This window comes from Aulonocara sp. 'chitande type north' Nkhata Bay, linkage group LG12 (genome assembly GCF_057382095.1).
Source record: "Aulonocara sp. 'chitande type north' Nkhata Bay isolate Kocher_YH1m ecotype deep benthic linkage group LG12, A_spYH_male_GT1.1, whole genome shotgun sequence".
Lineage (NCBI taxonomy): Eukaryota > Metazoa > Chordata > Actinopteri > Cichliformes > Cichlidae > Aulonocara > Aulonocara sp. 'chitande type north' Nkhata Bay.
The window spans coordinates 31706191-31721198 of NC_141355.1; the positions used below are offsets into that span (position 1 = coordinate 31706191).

The 15008-nt window shown below is 38.1% G+C and overlaps 2 protein-coding genes across 6 annotated transcripts; one reads left to right on the top strand and one right to left on the bottom strand.

Annotated features, from left to right (window-relative positions):
• The first annotated feature begins 2966 nt into the window (after window positions 1–2966).
• LOC147317777 (membrane-bound ghrelin O-acyltransferase mboat4-like) lies at window positions 2967–10941 on the top strand. Of its 2 annotated transcripts, none has more exons than XM_086315094.1 (3): window positions 2967–3189; window positions 7255–7479; window positions 8723–10941. In XM_086315094.1, exons 1-3 carry the CDS (start codon window positions 3068–3070, stop codon window positions 9669–9671), a joined length of 1296 nt encoding a protein of 431 aa, XP_086171220.1. In that variant the 5' UTR covers window positions 2967–3067; the 3' UTR covers window positions 9672–10941. The 2 variants fall into 2 exon arrangements, 1 of the variants encoding a protein (XP_086171220.1); XR_015131880.1 differs by lacking the exons at window positions 7255–7479; window positions 8723–10941 and adding exons at window positions 3629–3758; window positions 4510–6004 and having other exon boundaries at window positions 3059–3189.
• LOC147317778 (4-hydroxybenzoate polyprenyltransferase, mitochondrial-like) lies at window positions 7649–14520 on the bottom strand. 4 transcript variants are annotated; one of them, XM_086315099.1, is made up of 5 exons: window positions 12949–13280; window positions 12031–12197; window positions 11727–11848; window positions 11166–11354; window positions 7649–11054 (listed from the first exon to the last, which is right to left on the bottom strand). In XM_086315099.1, the coding sequence occupies exons 1-4, from the start codon at window positions 13250–13252 to the stop codon at window positions 11330–11332; spliced, it is 618 nt and encodes a 205-aa protein (XP_086171225.1). In that variant the 5' UTR covers window positions 13253–13280; the 3' UTR covers window positions 7649–11054; window positions 11166–11329. The 4 variants fall into 4 exon arrangements, with proteins under 4 accessions (XP_086171225.1, XP_086171222.1, XP_086171224.1 ...); XM_086315096.1 differs by lacking the exons at window positions 7649–11054; window positions 11166–11354 and adding an exon at window positions 13561–14520 and having other exon boundaries at window positions 11573–11848; XM_086315098.1 differs by lacking the exons at window positions 7649–11054; window positions 11166–11354 and adding an exon at window positions 13535–14520 and having other exon boundaries at window positions 11573–11848.
• Between the last annotated feature and the right edge of the window lie 488 nt (window positions 14521–15008).

Below are 15008 nucleotides of genomic sequence, written 5' to 3' on the forward strand. Positions count from 1 at the left end.
ATAACAACAGTTATCAGTTGTGCATAATGTATTTTTGCTAAATAACTTTCTAGACCTCTAAAATTTCAAAAGAATTAAACACCACTGTTTCATAGTCACAGGATGTATTAGCTTTCATCAAGTAGCAACTTGATGGTGAATCATAGTTTATTAATGCTGAGCAGTTTATATGTGAGCTTGTGCCAGCCCTTTCTAAGAAAGATGCAGGTTCAGTCTACGCAGGTTGGCAGGATATCACAGGGATATCACACGCCATAAAAACTCCCACCAAATACCAGACAGGCACAAAGTCTCACACCCACAACTACAGCCAATTCTGAAAGGGAACTTGTTAAATTCAGTTTCAAGCCTTCTTGCCTCGAGGCAACAGTCCTGACAGCTGCACTGCTAAACTCCCCAACCCTAACCCTGAACTCTAAATTACTGTTTCTTTTTTGTACCTTAACTAGTAGTATGAATATCATCCCAGCTTAATATGAGTCACTGAATAAAAGCACCAACTCACAACAGCAGTTACTACCAAACACCAGAAATCTATTTTTATTTATTTTTTATTTTTTGCCTGTCCCGTTTGGTTCTTTTAGAATTATTGTCTAAAGGCGAAGAAAGATGCCCAACGGATTTACTTTACCAAATGGACCATCCCAGCCTTGCCGTAATGATCTATTTGATTCATCTTTTATTGTTTATTTTATTTTTTATTTTCACTTGTTAGATACGGGACCGACTTGACTGAGGAAAAGAAAGGGGAGGATGTCTGCCAGGACAAGTAGCAGTTTAATTAAAAAATTTCTAGATGTCTAAAGGTCACCTCACCTTGAACATTTGAGACATTTGTACCATATGAAATACCACTACAGAGCCAATGATTCAAAAAAAACACCAATAGTAACAAACCAATGCTATATTTATTATATCTAAGTCATTGTGATCCACATGACCTGTGTTGTGTAATAGTGAGCCTCATAATCATTGAAATGCTTACTGCGGGAGCTCTTTAATGATGCATCATCCTGTTAATAATGCAACCCCTTAGAAACCAAACACCAAACCTCACGAGTGAAAATGCTTTCTGGTCTCCTCTCTCTGATGCTTGTGAGGACAAACACTCAACAATAGTGTCACTGAAGCAATATTTGCATAGTGTGGGTCTTACTCATGGGACTAATTGTTTTTTTGTTTGTTTTGTCTTTATCATCAGATAGACTCACTGAGATGACATTACAGGTCACAGATCTGTCTCTCTGATACCTGAAGCAAAAAGGAATCTGTTCATATACTTAAAATGATGCTCACAGGAGAAGGATGTGCTCTTTGGTGTAACATTACAATTCATGGCATAATTTTCTACTCTTTTCTTTTCCTGACTGGTCTTTGTAATTTTTTCTCTCTCTCTCTCTGTTGCAAAAACAATCAACAGTAAAGTTAAATGATATTAAATGGAACTGCTAATATACTATGGAAGTTATGATAGTTAAGGGAATCCCAGATTAGTTTTGACCCCACTTACACAATGTACATTCCCAAATTTTGAACAGATTGTTTTATTTTATTTAATGTACTTAATGTATATAATTCACTCACTTACTGCACACAATGGCCTCTTTGTATATATTTACTTACTTACTGTATATAATGTTTTTTCTCTCTATTTTTGCACAGTCGAGGAGCGTATCAGGACACATTTCACTGAGTGTTATACTTGTGTACTAGTATGCACGTGACAAATACAAGATCTTGAATGATGCAGATTCCGACTGTTGAATTAGGAGCGAGTTCTTCAAGAGGATCAGTTGGTAGGAAAAATGTGTTCAGTCACCAATGTCAAACTTTAATACGAATTCTCATTGAGCTCATCTCAGATGTTGATCCTTTGGGCTGAAATTGCCAATTTGGCAACACGGTGGGGAGGCAACAGCCTGGATGCTGCTGTCAAAACAGTGGAGATGATTTTGGACTTCAGGAGGAACCCTGCCCCATCATCCTGCCTGCCCAGTGGACATTGACGAGTCTTTCTCCCACGACTTAAAGTGGAAGCTAAATGTCTGTCCAAAAAAAAAGGCAACAAAAAAAACCCCACACATCGGAGGATCCATGTCCTGTAGCTACTGGAGAAATTCAACCTGCATACGTCAGAAGTGGTGTACTTTTACTCCTCTATGACTGAATCCATTCTCACTCATTTACCCCATAGAAATTTCCACATCTCTACAGCACTCCATATATGTTTTATATTTTATATAATATATTCTTATTTTTCTGAAACAAACTGGTTCTGACTGTAACAGCAATAACCCTGAAGCCACAGAAACATTAAAAAAGTATTAAAAGTCACATTTTCTTTGGTTACAACCGAAGCTCAGCTTAGAAATGATTAGAAACTAATAAAAAAATAATATTGTCAATCTATTGTCAATTGAGGAAATCTCATAATGACAAATCTCTTGACCTTCAGAGTTTCTTCTTCGCTGGATGTTTATTTTAGAGTAAATTCCAAAAGTTTGCTGTTGACTGCTGGGGTACAAATGTCACACGCCCACGTGACTGTGTTTGACCCCTCATTTTATCTTTAACCTTTTAGCCTCCTGCTTTGTTTAAACTCATTCGTGTTTTCTACACCGTCACACAAATACACCACCACACCTCATTTTTATCTTTCATATACAGGAGTGTATGAGTTTATATAAAAAGTATATTTGATTCAAGCCTATAGAAACTGCTGAAGGTCAAGGTAGAGTAGAAACCTTATCCAAACAAAGTAAGGATGAACAGTCAGTGTTTAATTTGCAAAATAAAAAGACATTTCTTTTTTCTTTTGGTTGCTACAGTTGCAGAAATATGTAAGGACAAGCTTTCTCAGACAAACAGTTACAAAACCATACAAATGTCAGTACTGTTTGTACAGACAATCAGCACTGATAAGGCCAGACAAAAGAAATGACCACTATAAAACTGCAATAGGAACCACAGATAAAACAAATATTTTACCTACGTTTGATAGCAGCAGCATCAAATCTCTACTGTGCTTGCCTGAGTTCAACTGTGGTATTCAGCCTGAAATGCAGACATGGGCTCGATCGGCTGGTCGTGGGAGCAACATCGTTTTTTAATGTATCAATGTCTTTCACTTCCATTTGCTTTCTTATTTTATTTTCTTGCAAAACGGGGGCATCTATCCTTGACATACAGGTATGTACAGTATAATTATGGCCTATGAGTCCACTGATTGATTGCATCATACAATGATCTGTACTACACTGTAATCCCAAAAGTTATTTGCATTCAAATGGTTTAGCTATAATCACTGATGGTAATTAATTTTCTTTGTAAAACTAAAATCATATAACTGTGTCAGACAGAACTCATTGGTGGAAGCTTTTTGCACTTAACCTATATTGTTTTGCATGTGATGCACTAAAATGAATACATTTAACATGGTCCTTTCTATTTTAAGTTTATTCTAATAAATAGTTTAAGTTCAATTTTTTATAAGAGAATAAGTTTTAAACTCAACACTCAAATAATAAAAGTAAATTTGATGTTTACTGATCATGTTTAGTTGAAAGCACTTTCACTATTTTTAAGTTTTTGTTGCCCCTCCCATATTTTTCCGGCACTGGAACCGAAGAGACGTCTGGACTTGTTTGTCAGGAAAAATTAAGACAAGTCGTTTTTGGTGGTTTTGCCTGGGATTGGACATGTTTGTTTCAGTCTACAGTCGATAGGGAGTACTTTTCCTCAAACCTCCACGCACACTGGTGAGTTAAATCTTTTTATTTCAACTTTAAGCAAAAATAGTTGCATGTTACATTACGCAAATGTGCACGCTAATTCAATCTACAGTGAACCCTCGTTTACCGCGGGGGTTACGTCCCAAAAACAACCCGCAATAAGTGAAATCCGCAAAGTAGTGAAAATTATTTATTATAAATGTTTTAAGGCTGTAACCCTCACAGCCTTAACCCCTGCTCATGCGTAATGGTTCTAGCATCTTCCTCGTCCATCCAAACCGCGCGGTTCCATTGTGTGATGTGAGCACATCCAAACCGTGTTCAGGGTTAGCCCGGGTCCGGACTCCGGCCCCGGTCAGAGGAGGAGGACCAGAGCACGGCCGGGCACCTCCAGCCGTTCACACGGACAAATAAACCTGTCATTATTCTCTGCACAGCCGAGCTCTGACACTCAGCCCCTCGCTGAGGCTCGAGGGGCTGAACACCGCTCCTCTGCACCTGTACGGCCTCTCGTAAAGTTTACTTTATTAACATGTGCGCCGCTGCAGCGCCATTCTCTTTACGGGTTGCTGCCTTATCAACATTGAAGAATGGGTCAAATGCAGAGGACAAACTTCATTATACAGTTGTATGATGACAATAAGCCTTACAGATTCCCCACATTTTCCTGTTTTTATTTTATTTTATTTGAACAATTAACTTGTACTTAAATAATAAACAACATTTATAGAAATACAATACTTTGACCTTTTATACTTGTGTTACTCTCCACCAACAGGTTAACTCACAGTTCCCCCCCCCCCCCCCCCCCCTCTGTAGAATGCTGCTGATGGTGACCTTGAAATCCCAATAGGAATCATCTTCAATGGTGAAAACGGAAGTCCAGAGCAAGAACTGAACCCCTGCCAGCTGGGGATCCTTCTAGAGGGCAATGTGGTAATGGATTCCATCTGCAGTCTTCCTTTGGCAATGTGTCTCCTGTTTGGACTGACTTGTGCACTCCACTTGGAGTACCCAAAGTGCATGAAGAATACATTCCTGTTTATCCAGCAGATTATGCTGAATCTGGGATGAAACGATCCTCCTCCAAAACTCCAAAGGCTAAAAAATGAGCTTTCAATGTGTGCATAGATACACTGAATGTTCACTCTTCATTGAGCAGCTTTTTCTCAAGTTCAGGAAGTCATTATTGTGTTTGTAATTGTCTTTTTTTGTTTTTAGTGGATGGCAAAACCAGGGCTTAAAGGAGTAGTTCACTGATTTTACATACTGAGATATGTTCTTACCTTAGCTTTGAAGAGTTGATGCATACCTGTCTTGTCTTTGTGCGAGAGAAAGGCTCTCCCATATATTCCAACTACCTCCACTTTTTGCTCCTTTTAGCAGCTACCGAGCTCCTCCACGTTTTCCCTATTTATGTAAAATTACATGAAAGGTTACACTATCTAAGTTTAGATTCACTAAATTTAATGTATAGATTTTTTAAGCCGATAAAAAGAGGCACTATATTACAAGCGCGCAGTAACCCTAGTGCACTCTGGAGCATAGACTGAGTTACTGGGGGGATGAAGAAGTGCTCCTACAGTGTTATTACACCTTGTAATATAGTACCCCTTCTTATCGGCTTAGAAAATCCACACGTTAAATTTAGTTAAACTAAACTTGGAGAGTGTCACTTTTCATGTAATTTTACATAAATAGGGAAAACATGGGGGAGCTCGGTAGCTTCGAAAAGGAGCAAAAAGTGGAGGTATTTGGAATATATGGGAGAGGCTTTGCTCCATTTGCATGACTGAGGGCACGCACAAAGACAAGACTGGTACACATCAACTCGTCAAAGCTAAGGTAAGAACATATCTTATTATGTAAAATCAGTGAACTATTCCTTTAATTTCATTGTCTCGCTGGGGCCATTCCTTATTCCATAGTTTTTATTTTTCCAAGTTAAAATATTTGTGAAAACAAGTTTTACTGTTACAACTTGTTACCCAGAGTGTCGCACCAAAGTTCTTTACTTGTGATACACAGTTTTATCCGTTTAAAAGGATTGTTTTAAAGAAAATGTTTTATTGGAAGTCCAATTGTGCAAACAAAAAACTTACTGTTCAAAAAAAACTACCTCAGAGACCACAAATAAATTCTTGTCAAAAAGTGGCTAGGAACAACTGAAATATTGTGTTTGTTTCTGAAAGAAATGTCTTCTAAGAAGCGCCATGTGTAAAAATTGGAATACTGTTCAAAGGAAAACAAAAGTCTTGTTTTGTTATAAATAAAGTAGAAAACAAAAACAAAAAACACTTTAGTGGTCTTTGGTTTTGAGTGTGTTTGCCTTGACATATTAAGTTTTAGTAATAATAATACATTTAATTAAAAGACGCTTTTAATTAAACACTACGCAAAAAAGTGAGTTTTGTAATATTAGCACCACTTAAACAATTTAGTTTTTTCTATTAATATTAAGTTAACTGTACTTAAACAAATTATTTTTGAAATATTGAATACTTAAACACTTTAGGTAGCGATGACTCAATATAGTAAATTGTGACAATTTTACTTTTAAGTTTACTTGACTAAATCAGTTAATTTTTTGTTTTGGGTTGATTACTCAAATCATTTGAAGGGAATCGGTTTCCTCAAACGATTTAAGTGTATTGAACTTATCCGGGTTTACATATACAAACACTGTAACATCTGGATTGTAAATACTATCAAATGGATCACATATTTGAGTAAACATATCATTTGGTGTTTTTTTAACTATATGAATCAGTGTGTGTGTGTGTGTGTGTGTATCTATCTATATATATAGATATATACACTCATACACACAAATCTTACTCTTTAGCCATTTTATTTGTTATGTTTTTGGTTTAAGGTGAGAAAATGTTACAAAAGGACATTAAATTTTTGACATCATCAGCTGAAAGAAATTTAGCTTATAGTGATACATTGCATGTCAAAAGAAAAACTGTATCATCAAACTAGAGAAGCTGCCACCTGAAATAAATTATTTGGTATTTACTAAACAAAAAAAACACTGATTAACTGGCCAATCATTGTAGTTTTAGTATTCAGGATGGTCTAAGGAACTTGTAAAGAAAAGTGTCTGAACTTCTTTAAGTTGCTTGAGGATGTTTCATCCGAGAAGCTTCTTCAGTTCTCGGTTCAAATGGTGGAGTACCATATTTAAGCCCTGTGGGAGTGTCCCCCCCAAGAGGGACAATGGACCCCTTATGATCCTTTGCACAATCAGCCAAAGTTTCAGGTGAGCTCATTGTAAAATGTAGCCACACCCTTTCCTGAGGTCAAAAACTTTGGCTGATTGTGACCCACACCCGTTTTCACATCTTGGCTTCATGTGATTAGGCAGATTAGGGTTTAAATCTGGGAAGCTCCACCATTTGACTCTAAAAATGAATAAGTTTCTCAGATGAGAGGTGAAACGTATTCAAACAACTTAAAGCTCCTTAGACTACAATGACCTGGATGACTGAGAACCTTCAGCATGATTTCCCCTCTATAGGTACCTGTTTGTTTCTGCTGGAGGTAGTGTCCTGGCAGTCTTCACGATGGGCATCTACAGCACCCTCCTGTTCACCTCCACACTTGCCTTTGTTCTACTCGTGTGCTGTGTGGATCACAGCTGTATCCACACCTGGGCATTTGTTATGCAGATGTTGTGGCAAACCTTCTGGCACCTACTTATACAGTACAGGGAATACTACCTGCACGAACGAGTCAGCATCAGGTATTAACTTGATTTCACTCTGCCATTACAAATTACATAAACATATGGGACAGTTTTCATGCTATATCCTCCGAACCTTTCGTAAGTGAATATTCTCTAGGGTGTACAGATGTATGAATCAAGCCTGTTCAGAGTTAGGATGTTGTATAAAATATAAATAATGCAGCATGCAGTGATTTGTATGGTATCTCTATGGTATTTATTTTAAAAAAATATTTAAAACCCCTCTCTCTTCTATAACAAGTTACAGAAAGTTGGCACCTTTAAAAAGAATGAGGACCTGTGACCAGAGCAGTACATTTTTGGATACTTTAAGAAGGTGCAGTTCATGCTTAGCACATATTTCAAAATCAAGTATCCGTGATGGTATCCAGGCATCGATTACCTTCAAAGGTATCACTAATGCTTAATAGTATCTACTAGGTTTAGAACAACAGAGACAACAGCTTTTTTAAGAAAGATCATATTTACATAAGAAAGAACACATTTGCATCATGAAATTAGAAATATAACAATGTAGAACATAAAATCGTCATTTGAATTTAGTACCAAATCACAAAAGTGAGGTCTTTAAGTTGTAAGGCAATGACCCTACAGTATTAGAGAGAAAATCACAACAATCAGATGATACCCTATGGGCAAAGCACTTGGTGATGGTGGGAAGGTAACCCTCCCTTTTAACAGGAAGAAGCCTCCAGGGAGGGACAGATGTCTGCCACAACGGTTGGGAGATGAGGTGAAACTCCTGAGCAATTTATCTTGCTCAGTTATATAAGCTATGTTCTGATCTTTGATAGGATTAGAACACAGCACAGTCCCTTCAGTTTTCAAACGCGTACAGGGTTGTAAACACAGTGGCAAAAATGTTCCTAATCACACTTTTATGAAATATGTCAAACTCAAAACGACCATGTGTTTTTCAATAAAACAATCTCTGTTGCTTGAAGCATTCAACCACATCACGTGGTTTTAGCAGCCTGTTGACTTTGTTTCGTTTCCAAGAATTGTTATGTTGTTGCCTAACCTTTCAGATGCCGTTTCCAAGAATCAACTTTGTGTGATCACAGCTCTAGAACAGCTAATGTACTAAAAAGACTCTGATATGAATGTCAGAGGCCATTTCTTCACCATTATAGATGAACTCTTAGCCTAAGTTAGACATAATGTTTTTACATCTAAAGTAAAAACATTATATGTATACAGATATCCTATTTAATCACAGCAATATCTCTTTCACTTTCAGACTGTTCTTGGCAGTGTCCACTTTGATGCTGCTCACCCAGAGAATCACCTCTGTGTCTTTGGACCTTCAGGAGAAACGAGTCGTACTGACACCATCCAAAAGGCAGACTTGTGTCACGCTTCTCCCTCTTATCAGCTACATCCTCAATTTTACCACACTGCTTGGTGGTCCTTTGGGTTCCTATGGACAATTCATTACTCTAATGGAGGGGATCAACCTCACCTCGCCACCCAGTCCTCCTGGTGTAGTTTTCCTAAAGCTGATGCAAGTGTTAATGCTAGAGTGGGTTAGATTTTATCTTGTCTTTTTTCTGAAACATCTTATCCATGATTTCAACCCTGGCATCCTCTATGGCATCCTGTCGACCTGGTGTCTTGGACTGGTTTTAAGAATACAGTATTACTCTCACTGGAAGATCAGCGAATGCCTCAATAACGCAGCAGGGTTTGGCTTTTGGGAAGATTCATCTGGGGACTATTTCTCCAAATGGAGCGGACTATCCGATGGGGACTTCTGGACCACTGAGGCATCGATATGCATGTCACAGTTTGCTCGTCGCTGGAACGCCACAACAGCTTCATGGCTGCGTAGACTAGTTTATGCAAGGCACAAACACTTCCCACTGCTCATGTGCTTTGGTTTTTCACTGTGGTGGCACGGTTTACATTTAGGACACTTTGTGGGGTTTTTCACCTGGGCAGCAACAGTGAAAGCAGACCATCATATTCACAGGAACCTTCTCCCAAATATTACACCGACACAGAGAAAAATCTACACTTTTGTAAACTGGATAAACACTCAAATGATTGTTACCTGCATTGTTATAGCGGTAGAATTTAGAAATTCGTCTGGTTTGAGACTTTTATCCAAAACATACATAGGTCTTTTTCCACTTGTTAATATAATCCTGCACTTTATCGTTTTAAACCTCAATTCACTAGAACAGTAGTCAAACAAAGATATATTATTAAAGCAAAAAGAACGTTGACTTTGGCTTCAGGAACATAACATATAACTGGGCTTAGATTATAACACTTTCTACGTTTCAGATGCAATTATAAAACTCTAATTACACCCCTACCTCTTCTATATGAATTAAGAGGGTAAGTAGCAGCCACATGCTGTTAATCAAAAAACAAAAGCAAAAGCAAATGTGATCACCTCTATGAAAGCGGTTGTTTCAGCGGTTTCTGGGTCGGAGCATTCAGATGTAATATGGGCTACATCTCAGACTCTCATGGCAGTACAATTTTGACTGAACAGTTGTGGCTTGTTTGCCAGAAGAAAAATCTCTTTCTAAAAAGAAAGCAGCAGTTTAGGTTTGCCAAGTTTCAACTGAATGACACACAAGAAAAAAAACCAAAAAAAAAAACCCAACATGGCCATAATGCACAGAACTACGTTTGGCAAAAACCAAAACACAGGATGCCGAGGACCTGGACACCTTATATTCACTGAGTCGACCTTCAACTCTTCTGTATACTGAAGTACTTTAGAGTCAAATGTGAGGCCATCTGTGTGACAGCTAAAGTTTTGCCAAAAGTGGGTTGTACAACAGGACAATGATCCCAAGCACACCTGCAAATCTACAACAGAATGGCTAAAAAAAGAAACACATCAAAGTGTTGCAATTGACTGGTTAAAGTCCAGTCCTCAACCTGATTGAATTGCTGTGGTGGGACCTTAAGAAACTTTTGCATAAACAAATGCCTGCAAATATCGAGCTGAAGCAACACTAAAGAAGAGTGGGCCGAAATTCCTCTACAACAATGTAAGGAACTGATAAACTCATAGAGAAAATGATTAAGTTATTGCAACTAAACATACCTTCTATATTGGAAGATGTACTTAGTTTTTCACTGGACGTAAATGAATTCTCTTTCAAATTTGTTTAAAAGTTTTAGAGTACTGAAACATCATGGGTGAGAGCAGTCTCATGTTGCAAAAGCACTATAAAAACCAGTAAAGTCTGCAGATCTACATGCCGACTCTCACCAAAGTCCTATAATTAATAACTGGAAGTGGTTTCTGACACATATCATACTGCTCCCTGGTGGTCAAAGTTATTGCAGCAATTTCAATTTAGATTTGCTGGCATTTTTGAAAATACATAAGTTGTTAAAAGAGTGCTTCTCATAAAAAACAAAACACACAAATGTAATAAAACATCGTCTCTAATTATATGAAGGCTTGTTCATTTCTTCAGAGTCTGTCTTTATTCTTTCCACAAATTCCCGACAACAATACCTAAAAACAACAACAGTCCAAGGTTTCTGTTTGAAACAAACTTTTTCCAGCAGTCTTCTGGTTTGTTGATGTCTAATGTGTAAATCTACGAGAGAAGAAAATAAATATACTTCGATGGAAAACCTAATCTTAAAACACATGAATCTGTGCATGTTTCTCATTTAAATGTTGTATTAAAGTTGACCATGATCCTCACCTGGTTTGTCAGGTGCATTGCTACACCGGTGAGTACAGCATAGTAAGGGAGAGTCTGTTCAGCATTGACCCCAGCTAATACCAGTCCAGACATCATGGCCACAACGAAGCCACTCAGCCAGGGTTTGGTTTGCTCCTGGAACCTCAGTGCAGTAGATTTGACTCCTACTTTGATGTCATCCTCCTTATCCTATTTATGAAAGACAAAACAACACGAGGTCACAGTCAATCAAGGTCCCTACTGTAACATAGGACACATTAATCTCATGTTCACCTCAAAGAAAAACATCAGTAAACTGCAATCCTTAAACTGCATTTCTTAAATATAAAGGAACAGCTACCATGTACTCACAGTTTAAACTGAATAAATAATTACTTTTAGTTACACTATGAAAATTAACACACTGTAGTAATATTGTGATCCAGTTCAACTGTTGCACTGATTTTTTTTTCTCATGACTCGGAGGATTTAATCTAACCTATATACCTGTTCCTATTCTTCTATTTATATTTTCCTAATAAAATGTCATTAACGTTCATACATAAAATTGATTCTGAGTACCTGTAATAGTTGAGACACAAAAGAACCCCAAGTGCAAGCGAGAGCTGCCCTCCCAGGAAGACCAGCGCCTGCATTCGAGAAATCTCTCCTGATGCGATTGGTCGAGAGGCTGTGTGGGACACCTGCGCAAAAACACGAACACTTTCAATTTATCAGAGCTGAAAAATAAAGAAACACTTTGAGCAGGGGAGTGACAGTGACACAGGTAAGTCTAACGTCTGCTTAGAAATGGAGGTTTTATTTACTTTATTGCAAAAACGTCCTGTTCTTTGTTTGGAGTCAGCTGTAAGAAAATCTCATTTACTTTTTTGTCGAAGTCTTTGTCCCACATGTCATTGATGGTGCAGCCGGCCCCTCTCATGAGAAGAGCACCTGTACCAAACAGTGTGAGCATGCCCAGATCTGGGAAGCATCCAGGGTTAGCAGCCAGAGCAATGCTCCATGTACAGGGGAGGTACAGCAGCCATGTCCCTATGATTAAAAGGCAATGAATTTCAAGGGAATTAAACAAGGAAGTAAGATAAGAACAGAAACAAAGCCCACAAAGAGATGAATGTGCAGCCAATAGCTACATTAATCTGGTGGCATTTTAAATGTGGTTTGGTTTTAGATGCATCTGTGCAGTGACACTGAAAAAATGCAGGGGCAAGATATTTTAGACTCATTGTCTTACACAGTAATTACATAAGAGTTTTACAGTTTGGTAGGATTCTTTCAAAGAACAATTTTAACAATTATTATCTACATCATGAGTTAGGGCTACATGCTTACAAAGATGCTTCCCTGTTAGTGCCAGTTAATAGCTCTACAAGGTCAAAGATGACGTGCTTATTTTAGCCATTTGTTTTCTGAAGACTGTATTAATGTTATATAGCTTCTTGTTTTGTTCTGTTTTGTTAACATGGTGAAAATGCTGCTAAAAATCGTTCTGGGCTTAAAGAGTGCATGTTTGGAATAAAGTCAAAATTCTGCAATATTCTAGATATCAATATTTTTCTTTTAAACTGACACAGATAAAAATCATTGCATAGCAGAAAATGAATGTGTAGACATGGTCATAATGACCTGCTGAAGTTAAACCTGAGTACATGAGCTTGCTTTGTCACAGTAGGAAGGAAAAACTCCCTTTTAACAGGGAGGGACGGCTATCTGTCGCGACTGGTTGGGGTGAGCGAATGAAGACACGACAACCCAACAATGTGATGTTCATATAAGTACAAACCTATAGGTTTGTCCAGCCTCATCAGCCGGAGGTATGGTTGGACGTGTACTGGTGCTGAATTTACTATAGTAGCAGCTGATAAACTGAACCGTCTTCTCCCGTTTTGCTGTGTTTCAAGAAGTCTTATTGATGACCAGACTGCAGATTGGTTCTTAGGCTTTCTCTTCCACACACGGGAGTCTGAGGGGGGCCCATCTCCAGCCTGTATCCCTTCCTTCTGGATGAAGCAGGTAGAAAGACATCGATAACAAGCTCCATGGTGGATCCTTTTCAGAGTGCTCAAAGCTAGCTTGGCTGTGAACATGGTGTCTCTGCACTCATAAAGATCACCCCTGCACACACAGAAGCAGAAAGACACATGCAAACGAAGGTTAAACAAATACATTTGGTACAACAGAAACAGAGATGTGTGAAACTTTTGGCTGAAACAACCTGACTGTTTTAGCTGTTTAGGTAAGACACTGCACACACCTACATGAGACAAGCTGGTGTTACAGTAACAAGGCTAAGCTATCACTGAAAATATAATGAATGCTACCAACACACTTGCTAACTCTAGTGTGATATAACGCCAAAGCAAGCTTACAATGAAGGTTACAATAGAGAATATACCGATTTTAAAAAGACCAAACACTGGACAGATGACAACCACATCAATACTTCCCTGCTGGGTCGTCATTGGTCGTCTCTTCTTTGAGACTGACAGACAAGTTGGAGGACCAGCGCCTCCAACTGGTGTGGAGTGTGCATCACAATTTCCTTACTGGTTAAATAAAAACCAGGTCTCACACTAACTAGTTTTTATTTTTTATTATGGCAGCTCCATATTCAGCATTCTTTATCCAGTATATCCACTTTGCCTCCTCTGCACATGTACAAACAATCAGTAAGTTGGTTTTATTCGTTTTTGTGGTTTCTTTTGCAATCCTCAATGGGAAATAGCTACAGAGGTCACTTTCTGTCAACCATATGTATGCAATAATATAAATAATATTCAGCTTAATGGAAGCTTTTATATGCCAATAGTTTTTTTAATAGCAGTGTTTTGTTAGTTTATCTAACACTGCTTCACCTAAGGCGTTCTTAACAATTGCCTGTTTCTTTCTTTTTTTGCACTTATTAAGGAAAAAGCACCCATGCTTTTTTGGTTAAAACCATATGTTGGAAAACCTCTTTGAACAAGCCCTCTAAGTCTACTTCACTTATTTTGTTCTTGTTAACATACAAAACAACCATGGAGTAGTAGTCAGTGTAAACTGATCGGATCCTAGAAATTTATTTCTGTTCATCTGGACCCAGCGTTTAGTAGAAACATTTTATCACTTATCTATGTGACTTCTTCAGTTTCAGCCGACTGCAGGCTTCACCAACTTTACAAACAATACGGCTGCATAATGACTAAAATAACACCAATCAGCCAGAAGCTTAGTTTCAATAAAAAAAAATTCAAAGTGAGAAATAAAATAAATAAGTTCTAAACAGATTCTTAAATTTACTTGTCAAGACAGGGTAGGGCTGTGGAATATGCAACATTATTGCATATGCAAAAAACATGTGACAAGTGTAAGCAGCATTACAACTGAAACCTCACTGCTCTTGCTGAACAGTGCTGCACAGGGCCCTGTTCCAAAGGGCTTCGGAGTTGACGTAAAGCGGCGATGTATGTCGGCAACCTTCCGATTACAAGGCGAACTCCCAACTCTTGAGCCACGATCGCCCCAAAGACTACAATGAGAATAGAAACAGAGCAGTGTGGCTGGTTAAGTGGTGCAGTTGATAATGAAAAACATGCTTTCATTTTGTACTTTTTAGTATGAGTACTATTCATTGTGAGATGAGGAATGGCTGCATTCACCGCATTATAAGATCGTGAAAGATAAACTCTTAAGCCCCTTCTCGTTTGAGAGATGGTCGTTCCTTTTTTACACAAACGGCCTCCTGCTTAAAGCAGGATATCTGCCTCGAAAGGATTTGCGCATCATGAACATATAAAGAGTGAATTTGAAACATATTGAGCAAAAACTGCTGTGAAGATGTGATATATGACACAAATCTAGATC

What these genes read in the sequence shown, in the direction of transcription:
- LOC147317777 (XM_086315094.1), top strand. Translation starts at nt 3,068, where the DNA reads ATGGGCTCGATCGGCTGGTCGTGGGAGCAACATCGTTTTTTAATGTAT. An exon ending in CATCTATCCTTGACATACAG is followed by an intron (nt 3,190 to 7,254) that starts GTATGTACAGTA and finishes TCCCCTCTATAG; the next exon opens with GTACCTGTTTGTTTCTGCTG. An exon ending in CACGAACGAGTCAGCATCAG is followed by an intron (nt 7,480 to 8,722) that starts GTATTAACTTGA and finishes TTTCACTTTCAG; the next exon opens with ACTGTTCTTGGCAGTGTCCA.
- LOC147317778 (XM_086315095.1), bottom strand. Translation starts at nt 13,333, where the DNA reads ATGTATTTGTTTAACCTTCGTTTGCATGTGTCTTTCTGCTTCTGTGTG. An exon ending in GAGGCTGGACAAACCTATAG is followed by an intron (nt 12,198 to 12,948) that starts GTTTGTACTTAT and finishes TTTTAATCATAG; the next exon opens with GGACATGGCTGCTGTACCTC. An exon ending in ACAAAGACTTCGACAAAAAA is followed by an intron (nt 11,849 to 12,030) that starts GTAAATGAGATT and finishes GTTTTTGCGCAG; the next exon opens with GTGTCCCACACAGCCTCTCG.